The 14,745-nt window shown below is 36.4% G+C and overlaps 1 protein-coding gene across 2 annotated transcripts in view; it reads left to right on the forward strand.

Annotated features, from left to right (window-relative positions):
- Positions 1-14,745, forward strand: part of KCNH7 (potassium voltage-gated channel subfamily H member 7) — a gene marked incomplete at both ends in the record, with an annotated part of 452,727 nt that overhangs the window by 375,548 nt on the left and 62,434 nt on the right. For both annotated transcript variants that reach the window (XM_082658650.1, XM_082658649.1), the window contains one exon: positions 11,321-11,746. In XM_082658650.1, the coding sequence (XP_082514776.1) occupies positions 11,321-11,746 (426 nt within the window). The remainder of the gene's footprint in view (positions 1-11,320; positions 11,747-14,745) is intronic.

Here is a 14,745-nt window from a genome sequence, read left to right on the forward strand (position 1 = left end):
GTAATTATAATTGACATTGAATGTTATTTATCATTTAATTTTGAGCTGTTAAAGTTAAATATGCCTAAAATCATAATAGTAATACCCACTTATTGGATGTTTATAGTGAACCAAACAGGAGTTATATGTGGAACTTTATGTTTGTTGTCTTACTTAGTTTACAGATGCCTATGAGGTAGCGATTGCTGTCCTCATTTTGCTCTTAAGAAATCTGATACTCAGGGACATTTTTTGAAATGGCCAAGCTGGAATATGTAACAGGGCTGTCTCAGTCAGGAGTCTGGCTTATTCTGCAATATTTGACAGATTATGGGTTGCTAATTAAAATTGTCTTTATTATTATTTTTGCTGCCCATCATGGCCATCTAACATTTCTATTTTGTTCTTCCTGTATCCTATACACGTGTGTTTGTCCAAACGAGTGGCATTTAGGCTCTTGGCAAGAAGGAGTTGTACATAATTCTCTTTATTCACTATTTTGGCAAAGGTGATTAGGATTTTCTTAAAGGCATTTTGACAACTATGAAAATATACATACCCTTGCAAAATAATTTCTTCTTCTGAAAACATATGTATAGTTAAAAAAAAAAACAGAACCACAGACTTTCTCTCCAAGACAAAATGAATTGAATACTGATATGCTGCGGTAAATAAGAACACAGGCCTATGGAACCAGACAACTTTGGGAAGTTAGCCTCTAGCTTCAGTTTTTGAATCTGTAGAGTGGAATAAACAATAGCATTCTCTAAATTTCCTGGGTTATCTTACACAGATAAGATATCTTATCTTATCTTACCACAAACTAGGTGGCTTAAAACAACCTATGTTTATTCTCTTACAGTTCTGGAAGCTGAAAGTCTCAAATCCAGGTGTTAGCAGAGCCACTTCTCTCTTTGAAGGTTCAGGGGAAAATCTATTCCATGCCTTTCTCTCATCTCCTTTGTTGCTGGAAATCTTGGTGTTCCATGGCTTGTAGATGCATCTCTCCAATCTCTGTCTCCGTCATCACATGGCATTCTTCCTGTGTGTCTGTCTCTGCATCTCTTCTCCTCTTCTACTAAGGACACCAGTCACATTGGATTAGAGCCCCCCTCAATCCAGTATGACCTCATCTTACCTTGATGACATCTGCAAAGACCCTACTTCCAAATAAGGTCTCATTCACAGGTACTGGGGGTTAGAAGTAGAGCACATCTTTGGGGGGGGGACACAATTGAACTCATAGCAAGCACCTCTGATGTAAAATTGTAATATTTAAATGTGAGAGTGCCTGTCAAGCCTTCAGTAAATAATAGGCACTCAATAAAGTTAAGGGATGTTATGACTGATAATACTATAGTTGGCTCTGAGACCTCAGATAAATTATTCAGCCTCTCTTGAGTCAGTTTCCTTTTCTATAAAAAGTGGAGATAATAATGTTTATTTCAAAGAGCTGTTGAGAGAATTGAATGTCATAATTCAATACTGGCCGTGGTAACTCAGGGTTAACTCTCCTCTTTCTCCAAGAGATAGCATTGATGAGGTGAGCAGGAACTCTCTCAGGAGTCCAGTGTCATCAAATACACCATATTTCAAGGAAAAAAGAGCAAGGGTCAAAATAGGTTGACAGAAGACATTGAGCAGGGCAGCTCCGCTCCTTTCCCAGGTCGCGGTGGTGGCAGCTGCGGCCATGAGTTCGGTCTTCCCCTGCCTAAGGAAGAAGGTGTTGGAGAAAGCACTTAGTATCAATCATTCCCCATTGTCCTCCTTTCCATGATAGTGATTCTGGGGACACCTGGGCAGAAAGAGTCTGACTGAGTGAAGTGAGCATGAACATAACTATTCCTTTGTGGTTTTTTACCCCTTGTTCACCCCACCCTTGAAAAAGTCACCAGAATAATGAGTGTGCTGGTTCATGTGATTTAACTGGATTTAGATGTGGCTCTCTTGGTCTTTTACAAGTTGTTAACACCAGTGATGTGACTCTGTTAAACTAAACCTCAAGGGAGAGCAGAGGGAAGAGATGGGATACACCATGGACTTGATGTTTCTCTCCTGCCTGTTTGAGGACTTTGTCTTATTAAATATCCAAGTATTAGTTAGGGTAATGCTAGCACTGGAACTAATAAACCCCCATAACATTGAGGCTTATCCCAATATTATATTTCATGCTCAAGCAATACCAGAAACTGTATTTCTATGCAGTGAATAATTTCCTCCTCTTGGTAATTCAGTGACCAAGGTTTCCTACCTCTGGGGGCTCCCCTATCCCATAGGACTTACAGACCTGAAGCCTTGGAAGCATCTGACTTATGCCATGGGAGGAAAAAGAGAGAATAGGGAATCACACACCTGCTTCTTGAAGGCTTTGGCCAAGAAGAACTATTCATGACACATGACCATAGCTAGATGCAGATGAGGCTGAGTAATGTGTTCTTGGCTGGACAGACAGACACATTCTAGCAACAACTCTACTCCATGGAAGGGAGAACAACAAATTTTGGTGACAGCAGCTATTTCTATCAATCCTTTCTCTCGTGAATCTTCTTTCTTGCCACTTTCATTGTCTCTTTTTCTTAAGCTACAAATATGCCCGTTCAACTATTTTGAGCACTTGCTATGTATATTCAGGTAAGGTGCTAAGTCCTGGGAATATTCCCTTGCTTTTTTCTCCATCCCACATTGTAGTTATTTCCAGTGGATTCCCTCTTTCTTTACAGCCTCCTGGCAAATGAGTCTAGTTTCCAGAACTTGAGCCACTGCCTCTGCAGGATGAAATATCAGGCTCCTACCCCCTCAGGAGCCCAATCCCAGACCTTCCATCTATCAGGCAACTCCTTGAATTGGTATCTGGCACATCGATCTCAAACTGTCCTATCTAAACCCTGTACTTCTCTCTGATCTTTAAGGCTGTTCCTCATTCCTCCGTGCATTTGAACTGCTGTGCCAAGTGCTCCTTTTCCTGATTTCCATTTTTCCTTAAATTATGTCCATTTAAAAACAAATATGAAGAAAATGGAGACAAGAGTGCATGTGTATAGTTTCCATGAGAAAGGAAAGAGGAGAGAAGAGGCAGGCAAGAAAGCAAACATTGGGCCAGAAAGTATCTGGTATCAGCAACAAGGTGATACCCCAAGCTTCTCAGATCAGCCTGGCATAGGGGTGGGGCTGATTCAAAATTATTTGAATACAGAGCCGGAACCGAGGGCCACTGTCCAGCTGGCCATCGGTGTGGAAGTTAAGAGGAGTTTATGGTTCTGGAAGAAACTGTCATTTTTAATATGCATATATTTGAAGTAATACAAGAGTATTATAAATGTTTAAGATATTATTTAACCTATTTCTTTCATGTTCTGAGAGTCACACGTATTTTGAGAAGCAGATATTTTTCTTTTATTTTTTTTAACTTTATTTATTGTATTTATTTATTTTTGGCTGTGTTGGGTCTTCATTGCTGCACTCGGGCTTTCTCTAGTTGCACCGAGCGCGGGCTACTCTTAGTTGCGGTGAGCAGCGTCTTACAGTGGTGGCTTCTCTTGTTGCGGAGCACAGGCTCTAGGCGCACGGGTTTTAGTAGTTGCAGCACGCAGGCTCAGTAGTTGTGGCTTGCGGGCTCTAGAGCACAGGCTCAGTAGTGTGGCACACAGGTTTAGTTGCTCCACGGCATGTGGGATCTTCCCGGACCAGGGATCAAACCTGTGTCCCCTGCATTGGCAAGCGGATTCTTAACCACTGCGCCACCAGGGAAGCCCAAGAAGCAGATATTTTTCATATTAACATACACAGAACATACAAAAACAAAACACTAAACCTGACATTTAGCTAGATGACTCTTATTTTCACAAATTCATACAATCTTCACGGCTCAATCCAGCACTCACACACAAATACACACACGTGTGTGCACACATACCCACGTACACACAAATGACTAAATGTCTACTTTAAGCCTTAGAAAGTTATTTGAATACAGAATGCTGCAGTGATTCTACTACCTAATTTTAGTATTTTATTTATTTAAAAAATTTTCCTATGGTACAGATCTGATTTATTTGTGTGAATATTTTTCATCTTTTAATTTAAATATCTGGGTAACCATCAGCGGAGCTGCCTGTTTCAATGAAAATTACTCAGGTTTTACTTTATTTCTCAAATCAGATGCTTAAAAGCCAGGGGAGTTTCAGTCTTTTCTGATGCTATATAATCTATCTGATTCATTTTGTTACTGACTACTCTTTTGATAGATAAAAATACAGCTAGCCTATTAGTTAACTGCAAGTCCCAAGAAAAGGATAAATAACACATGAGCAGTCTCTACCAACACCTCAGCATGGCGTTTAGCAGCTGCCTAAAGTACTGTATAATCTTTTGGAAGGCTTAATCGTTCCCTATTGCACTTTTCAAAAGAGAAGAGTAGTTATTAATCCTGGTGTTCACACAAAATTTTCACAGTAGATCTTCATTGAATAAATAATGCTGTTTCCTATAAAGATTTTGTTTTTATGTAACACTTAACTGTTTGAGGTTAAACAAATAGTAATGTGCTAGCAAAGAGAAAAACTGTATTTGGTAAAGAAAACCACATTTTAGGCTGTATTAAACTGTACATTTAAGTGGTGGTTTTGAGGAAAGAAAATAGAAGTGTCTTTCTGGAGACCATGAAGTTCCCCTTTTTATACAGTGAGGTTTCTTCCCCGCTTTTCTTTCTCTCTTAAAAGAAAATCCTTATAATAGTTCAATTAATCATGTTTTATCTTTCTAAAGTGTGTTATTACTCAAATGCGTGGGAGAAGCTGGCTCTCAGCAAAATGTAACAGACTGTATAGCACACTTTTTCTTTTCAATCATTGGCCCCTTAGAATCCTATTTACATCTTTTGGAACAATTAGTTACCTATCTAATATTTTGTTTCCAACAGAATGACTACCAGGCACTGTCATAATTAATTTTAACTTTTGGGGGACTTAACGATTCATTCATTTATCCAATTCCAAAGTAAGTATGAGGTGGCATTATAAAAGATATATGCATTTAGAACATTAAAATGGAAATAAGATGATTAAAATAATATAAAGGGAAAGAGAAATGATGGTACTGAAATTCTAAACTCGTACAGCTTTTTGTAAGATTAAAAAAAGTAACTATAAGTAATGAAATAACTGTCACTTTTGAAACAAAAAAGATATGAAACCTTTTGATTTCTCAAGAGAGATCCATTTTTTTCTAGAAATGAATTATAAATATGTATATATAATGCAAATATTTGCAAAAAATGACACCAAACAACATAAACATTGCATTTAGTTTTATGAGGAAAGAATGCAAAAACATGCTTATTATATCAATCCAGAATGAAAGCTTAACGCTTGAATCTGAAATGCTAATGAAGTAAAAATATTTTAATAAGAGGCCTAACCTGATGGATCTTGAAAAGTGGCTTATTTTAATCTAACTTGATGAGCAATATGGCTAAAGATACTCAGAGGAATGGACATCTACAGACTTAGCACATCCAATTATCTTCTTATAATGTGATTTGTCCCAGCCACCAATGTGACACAAATTTAAGGAGAAACAGTTCAAGTCTGGGCAAAGTTGGGATTGTGTGCAGTCTGCGTGGACTGAATGGAGATAAACATAATATGAATTAGATATGCAGAGAGTAAAGTAAACATTCTGTTGTAGAAAAAGGAATCCTAACTTGCCTAACAAGGAACCAACTCAATTCTGATAGGAGTAAGCCCCCGTGGTGATATGTGTAGACCCATCCTCAATATCTTAGACCTTTCTGACTGAGATTCTATAATTCTTTTTTTAAAAGTTTTTATTTTGAACAATTTAGACATATTGTAAAAATAGAGAGAATAGTATATACCCATCACCCAGTTTCAATAAAAATCAACATACATCTAACACTGCATATAACCAGACTTTCTCTCACCTTTCCCTTCCCTCACTCTGGATTTTATTGGAGCCCACCTCAAATATTATAGCATTTCATCCACAAATATTTATGTATCTCTAAAAGGTTAAGACAATTTTTAAAACATAAGCACAACATCATTGTCACATCTAAAAACAATACTCGTCAACAATTTCTGCAATAGCTTGTCTCCAAGATGGCCACAGTTAATTCCTTCTTTCCACACGCATGCCATTCCCCTATCAAAATGTAAAGACTAATTCTCTACTTTTTTGAATCTATGCTAGGCTATGACTGTTTTGGCCAGTAGTATATGACAGGAGTAATGCTATACTACTTCTACTCCTTGACTTTAAGAGGATTAGATATTTCTACTTCTCTCTTGGGAGTACTAAACATCCACATAAGACATCTTACTACCCTGTTAGCTAAAAAAAAAAACCGTATGGAGAAGCTCCAAGGAAAGGAAAGACCATATGGAGAAACCATATATATGTAAATATGATTATTATATTATTTGTATTATATTACATTATATTATATTATATTATATTATTATATTATATTATATTACATTATATATAGAGAGAGACCCATTTGTTCCAGCATCTTGAGTGAACCATGCCTTCGAACTGTTCACACCAAGGTACTGGACATGTGAGAGAATCCTTCCTGGATACTCCACACAAGCTCAGCCACCAACTGATTATGACTGAGAAACCCCAATTGACACTGTGTGGAACAGAAGAATGGCCCAGCCAAGCCCTGCCTAAACTTTTCATCCATATAATCATGAATAATAAAATAACTATTGTTTTAAGCCACCATGTGTTAGCTAATTTATTCTAAGGAGAAGATAACTGAAACAATACCTTAATATTATCAACATCCAGGCAGTGTTCAACTTTCTCCAATTGGTTCATATATGTTTTGGTTATATTTGGTTCATTAGATTCAAGATTTAAACAAGTAACTCAAGGACACTAAAAAATAATGAAATTACTTTATGTAAATATTTCCCATTTTATCAGCTACTTCTATAGAAAGTATCTGATGTGATATGGTAGCTCTGTATGGATAGGTTATTTGAGCAAAGATTACTGTCCCCATCACACAGATGATAAGAAAAAGATCCGAAGAGATTAAATGATTTACCAGAAAAATTGTATCCAGAATTTAAACCCAGCTTTTCAAATTTAAAATTTAGGGCTCTTTCCCTTATTCCAAACCTGGTTGAGCCTTCAAAGATTGTAATTACCATGATTGGCTCTAATAAGACTCATTATTGGAATCATAAAGAAACAAATGCTTCTCCACTCCTCATTCTTACACCCGGACATGAATTTATTTCTGAAATGTGTCCTTCCTCTCTGTCTCTGCCACCTGGTTCCTAGTACAGGATTTCCTGATCTCTCCTCATTTACCTATGTTTCTTAGTACTGAAGTCTTAAGGGATCTCTAAGCCTCTCTACTCCTCTTTGCTTTCTCCTCCATTCCACTGCCAGATGCATGTATTTGCAACTAAACTTGGCCACCTCAACCTCCTTGCCTAGTAAACTAACAATTCTCAAACCAACAACCACAGAAAGGAATATTCTCAAATGTCCATGAGTGCTCCTGGAAAATCTTAAAAATTCGTCTCTTGGTAAAACCTAAAACAGTACAATAATCTTCTGAATCAATAAGATAATCACTTCATAACAGAGTACTGCCATCTACCTGATTTCAGTGCCTATGATGGCATGTGGATTTACGAGAGTTCATGATACCAAAGCATGCTGTATAAATAAGTTTTTGAAGTCATTTGGCTAATAAAATTTGTGACAGAATTGAGTGATCATATAACACAGGTATAGCCATGAAGAAGCTTAAGAACCTATATCATAAGGTTTGTTACCATACCAGTTACTAAAAATGCATCGTCAAAACACACTCCATTGTTGTATGTACCAAATTTCAGTGGTTCAGTATTGATAGGTATGTTGGAAGTTAACAAATGAACTACATTTCTGATCCCAGTTCCAGAGATAATTTGATTTATTACTTAATATAGAATTCAATAATGCCTCAAAGTTAAAGTCAACTCCAAGTAAATAAAAAACTTTTAGAGTATTAAGTAGCACCACTTAAATGGGCTTTCAAAGCCTAGTAGGAGCATAATTTGAATTAAAGATTAGATTAGATTATCCTAATACAGCAATAAAATCTTTGAAGTTTGTAATTCTATTCTGACTACATACTTTTTGCAAAAAAAGCATTGAGGTTAGAAGAGAGAAAATTATTTTACCTATTAGATCAAACCACACATAATAGCCAAAGTTCAACCATTTTTGACCTACAGATACGTCAAATATTGAATTAGTGATGGTAGTATGAATTCACTGGTTTTGTAAATATTTTTGTAAATCATTTGTTTTCATTATTTGTCCTTGTATTAGTTCACTAGGGCTACCGTAACAAAATACCACAAAATGGGTGGCTTAAAACAATGAAAGCTTATTCTCTCACAGTGCTGGAGCCCAGGAGTCCAAAGTCACGGCATTGGCAAGGCTGATTTCTTCTGGAGTTACCGGGGGAGAATTTGTTTCATGCTTCTCTTCTAGGTTCTGGGGGCTGCCAGCAATCCTTGGTGTTCCTTTGCTTGCATCTGTATCTGCCTTCATTCTCTCTGTTTGTCTTTGTAGCATTCTCCCTGTGTGTCTTCGTGTCTCTGTATCCAAATTTCCCCTTTTTTATAAGGACTTCAGTTATTGCATCAGGGCCCACCCCAAGCCACTAGAACCTCATTTTTATTTGATTACATCTACAAAGGTGCTATTTCCAAATAAAGTCACATTCACGGGGATTAGGACCTCAACGTATCTTTGGGGTCCACAATTCAGCCCACAAGAGTCATAGTAAGAGGTGTAAGCTTGAAAAGTTTCAACCTAGTTTTATTTTTGTACATATTTACCTACCACTATAAATAAGAATAATATAATCATCATTGGAGTTCTGCCCTAAGTATCTTTCCCTTCAAAAGGAGTCTGTATTTTATTCAAACGTGAGCAACGCTAACCTAAGGAGAAAGCCTGAGATCTCTATCATGTCACATTAGGTCTTTTGCTGCCATCCTTCACCACCACTCCCTTGCATTTAATCCATCAGCAACATAAGGCAGCTTATAATTCCTGAACACACAATGCATTGTTTTATGCATCCCCACCTTTGTTCATTCTGTTTCCTCTGCCTGTAATGGCCTTCCCATTCCAACTTCATCACCCCTACCACTTCCTACCCGAAGTCTCAGTTCAAGTGCCATCTTCGCCTAAAAGTCCCCTATGATGACACCCCGCAGCGCTACCACCAACCCCAGGAGCTGAGTGAACCTCAACAAGGCTCTCATTTTCTTCCTCGTCTCTCTACCAATCGACAATAAACTGTGATTTCAGGGACAGTGTCTTCCCAGCTTTTCAGTCTCCACTCTTAGCACAACAGTCTTCTAACTGTTAAATGAATGTTTGCATATGTGGGATGGAAAGAGTTCCACCCACAGTTTTTAGTTCTCAAGGGTAACTCCAAGGTGCTGGATGTATTCTAACTTATACTTCTGCTAAAACAAGTATTCAAATAGTCCCGTCTGGGAGATAGGTATCAGAAGTATGAAACTTAATCAGGAAGCAAGCTCAGACAATATCCCCATATTTAGAAATAATTTTTTTTGCTCTCTTTGGATGATTATATACTCTTTTTTTTAATGAGAGAAATTTGTGACTTCAGGGATTTGGGAAGATCTCAAAAATGTAGTCATGTTGCCAGAGTAAACTGAGTGCACAGAGAATAGGAGAAGGAACTGAAAGATAGAATGTGTCCATATTTTAGATGACTTTGAGAGCCAAAATAAGGTTTCGGATTTTACTTTCTACATACTGAGTAGTCCCCGGTTTTTGAGAAAGGAACGTTACATAATGACGTCTTATAAGATGATCCATTCCTTCCAAACCAAAATATCATACATTGGTTTCTATATTAAGCATAACAGGATAGAGTTCTATCAGTCTGCACTTATCAATTGATAGATTATCCAAACATTATTCTTATTTGGATATTGGAAGTTAGATATAGATATAGATACAGATATAGATACAGATATAGATATAGATCTTGGATTCTAAGGATTTTTAGTATTTCATAAACAGTGAAGTCACTTATTTTCCAGAGTTCTCTTTGACTAATAATTCCTGTCATTTCTCACAACTTAAAATAATATTCCTTTTCCACCATATAATTGTAGTTCAAATTTACTCTGGGCTTTACTCTCAATTCTTTATTATTTTTTTCAAAGCTAATTAAATCAGTTTAGCTGTTATCTAAAACAGCTTTGTCTATTTTAACTGAACTAAGGTTATATTTAAAAGTCATGTTTCACTTCATTTGGGGTTATTTAACTTCTCAAGTTCTTTTTAAGATAAGAACAGTAACTCGTATGTGAAAAAACGTATGGTATATGACAATGAAAATGAGACTTAAAATTGAAATTTGCCGTGATAATTTATTATTAGAAACAAGTTAAAATCTACATGGAAATTTTCTACTGGGTAGTGTCACACTTCAAGTTTAGCTCTTATTTTTTCAGATAAACTAAGACTCTAAAAGGTGAATTAGTTTAGTCTACCCAATGCTTTATTAAGTAGAATGAATCTTAGAGTTTAAGTACCCCTTGATGGCTAAGAATCTTGCAGCCTCTCCAGGTCAATATTCTGAATATCTCCTTGCACCATTCTTTCCACATGGTTCTTTAAATGTGATGAAGGAGTTCAGGTGAAAGTATATTTGTCCCAGAATATAAAATAATCCAACCTTTTAGGAAAAAGTCTCCTTTGTGTTTATTTTAATCCCATGTCCCTTTTTTTCTAATGTTAAAAACAGATTTGCAGGTGGGAAATTTTAATTAAAGATTTGAATGAGTTGAGTTTAATTTATCAAAGTTTAATTATAAATTAAATATATGTAAATTAAATATGACCATGAATCCAAGTAGACTGTTTCTAATCATTACAGCCAATCCTTTCTTAAGTTTGAAAACAATTATTCATGTATTAAACTGATTTTATGATTTTCTAAAAACGGCTATGTATTTTTATTTCTGAGTAGTAGTGTGTTCCAAAGGAACCAGTAACCCATTCCTTAGTATCTCAGTGACAATATTCACTATTTTTTAGTGAAAATTATATTTATCAAGAAACACCAATGAGGTTTTCTGGGGTCAAATATACTGGATGGTAGGGGCTTATATGGGTTCCTTTAAATGTACATACTTCACAATTCCATGATTTTTTCTAGAAGATTTTGCTGTATAATTGCCTTAATATTTTTATAGATTTGGAGATTAAATAATCACATTTTTATGTAGTGTATGATTCTCTTTTCTGTATTCAGGTTCTCTCTTTAGGAGCAGACGTCCTACCAGAATATAAACTGCAGACACCACGCATCAACAAGTTTACAATATTGCACTACAGTCCTTTCAAGGCCGTCTGGGATTGGCTTATTCTGCTGTTGGTCATATACACTGCTATATTCACTCCCTACTCTGCAGCCTTTCTCCTCAATGACAGAGAAGAACAGAAAAGACGAGAATGTGGCTATTCCTGTAGCCCTTTGAATGTGGTAGACTTGATTGTGGATATTATGTTTATCATAGATATTCTAATAAACTTCAGAACAACATATGTAAATCAAAATGAAGAAGTGGTAAGTGATCCAGCCAAAATAGCAATACACTACTTCAAAGGCTGGTTCCTGATTGACATGGTTGCAGCAATTCCTTTTGACTTGCTGATTTTTGGATCTGGTTCTGATGAGGTAAGAGCTGCTTAAGAATCTTATTTTCTGAAAGATTGAAGTTATAAAAATGAAGCTATTTTAACTGCAAAAACAGCGGTTGCTTTACAAACTTTCTATATCACACAGATAAAATTCATTTTCAATTGGAAATGCTATAAAATGAAATGGAACATTTTTGCCATTGCAAGTAATTCACAATTCTTTCTAATTTTGCTAAGAAATAGTAAAGACTATCTTTTAAACAACAAATTAAACTTTGAGACAAGTGTTTCATAGCACATAGCACATTCCCAGAATGTATAATTTCTACATATTAACTTTATGGATATAAAACTGTCAAAGATGAAGATGCCTCTTTCTTTCTTAACTCATAATTGTGGTTTTCAAGAGCAGGGACTTGTTTTATGTTCAAATTATGTGTAAGAGGCATCTTCTGAAATGTTTTATTCAAAACTCTCTCTTAAATAATACCTAGGTTGGGGGCTTCCCTGGTGGCGCAGTGGTTGAGAGTCCGCCTGCCGATGCAGCGGACACGGGTTCGTGCCCCAGTCCGGGAGGATCCCACATGCCGCGGAGCGGCTGGGCCCGTGAGCCATGGCCTCTGAGCCTGCGCGTCCGGAGCCTGTGCTCCGCAATGGGAGAGGCCACAACAGTGAGAGGCCCGCGTACCGCAAAAAAAATAATAATAATAATCATAATCATAATAATACCTAGGTTGGAAAATATTTCTTGTGTCCCCACTATCTTATAAAGTTGGAAATTTCTTAAAAATATTATTTCACCCTATTATTTTTTGTTTTAAATATTTACTTATTTATTTGTCTGTGCCGGGTCTTAGTTGCAGCATGAGGGATATTCGTTGCCACACACGGAATCTTAGTTGTGGCATGTGAACTCTAAGTCACGGGGTGTGGGATCTAGTTCCCTAACCAGGGATTGAACCTGGGCCCCCTGCATTGGGAGCTCAGAGTTTTAGCCACTGGACCACCAGGGAAGTCCCCTAAAGTTGGAAATTTTAAGGAAATCTGACAAGTGGATGTGCAGATTCTGGATAGAAAGTCCATATTTTTAATCAGATTCTTCTCAAAGTGTTCTTTGATCTAAAACAAGTTATGTTCTCCTAAAATCTCGTCCAATTTATTGCACTAATTTTTTGTAAATAAATTTCCTGGATTCTATAACAAAGTTTTACAGAAGGTGTGAAAGTAGATCTAAGGGATTAGACTGAGAAAGATAACCTGGGTGTGTTGAATTTTTTAAATTCAGGGTCAGGAATTCCCTGGTGGTCCAGTGGTTAGGACTCTGTGCTTTCACTGCCCTGATCCTGGGTTCAATCCTTGGTCAGGAACTGAGATCCCACAAACCACGCAGCGTGGCCAAAAAAAAAGGAAGAACTAAAATTCAGCGTCCTTTTCTACCTAAGAATCAGTCAGTGCCTCACCATCGTTTTGGTATTTTTTCAAGAGGAGATCAAATATCATAAATGCCCTCTGCAGATGGTTGCTCCCTAACCAATTAGCACTTGAGGACAAGAGAATTCTCCTCAGCCGAGGGAAACAATAGGTTTAGAAGTAAATTTTCTCCCACAGAGCATGCCTGTCTAACTGTGGATGAATTAAGAGCAGGGTAATGAAACAATATATTCTTCCTGGATTCTACAAACCTTAGACAAAGTCTCAAACTTGACTTTCTGCATCTATAAGGATGATAATATTACTTTCCCTGCTTAAGTTTTTTTTCTTAATTTGAGACTCTAATGAGATAATATATGTAAAACTCTAGCAAAATACTCAAAAAAAAATCAGCTGCTGCTAAACTAGTTGAACTCTTAATGTTAGATATTCCTAACTTTGGTTTTTAATTAAAAGGCAAGAAAGTGAAATACTTCTTTAAACAATATTCATCTTCATGATTTTCTTACAATTACAATCCATGTAATTACACCAAATAAGTTCTTATTGATAAATAGAGTAAAACCTCACTTTCAAATTTTAAAATATATACACCAACAGCAAATTAAATTTCAGCTTAGTGAAATGAAAGAATGGGTTAACAATAAATAGGCGAACAAGATTGTTAGGGGAAGTTGATTTACCAATGATATTTAATCAATAGCAATCAAACAAGTGAGTATTAGAATATGCTAATTATTCTAAGATGCAGCACTTGATCAGTTTAATTTCAATTACTATATCATCACTTGAAAATAAAAGTTTATTAAAGTATGTAATTCAAGTAATCACTGTTTCAGACAGAACTTCAAGTGAGCTGAAACAAGAGAAAATTTATGTGATTCACATTAATATAGGATGAAATAGTCTTGGGAAAAAATGGTGTCTGGATCATCTTTCTCATGTAGCATAAAGGAAAAGATGAAGTTTGCCTCAAGTAAAGCAATTCCAATTCTCCACTCTGATTTGTATAATTTCCCGGATTCCTCCCTGTTTCCAAAGCTGCTCCTCTCTCTTTTGAAATGTGATATGATATGGGAAGGATCCTGGCTTTGGAGTCAGACACACCTGGGTTTGATTCGCCTTTGTGCCTCTTACTTGCTGTATTTAAGCAAGATATTTAATTCATTTAGGACTTTATTTCTTTTCTGTAAAATGGTGACAGGTAGGTTCTTGTGATTTCTAAAAATAAAGCAGCATATATGAAGAGACTAGACCAGTAGCAGGTAGGTAGTACTTGCTTACCAAAGGTTACTTCTTTTCTTCTTCCCATCCCATTGGATTAAAGTCCCTGTTTCTTAATGAAGTCTCCCTTTAAAAACGTACATGTTACCACATTAATCCATAAATATCTAAATTATTCAACAAGATTTACTGAGTAGATTTATTGAGATTTATTGATAGACTATCGTATAGTAGTTATTAGATTAGCTAGTTGCAGCTAGGAATCCTGAAGAAAGAGACAGAAAGGAAATGTTTTGAGGACAGTTATTGTCTTGCAAAGCACAGGAATTTGGGGTATGTGGTAGGGAGAAGTAGGTCTGCATCAAGGATAGGAAGTGGAGG

Source organism: Grampus griseus, assembly GCF_964374135.1.
Source record: "Grampus griseus genome assembly, chromosome: 7".
In the NCBI taxonomy this organism is placed as follows: domain Eukaryota; kingdom Metazoa; phylum Chordata; class Mammalia; order Artiodactyla; family Delphinidae; genus Grampus; species Grampus griseus.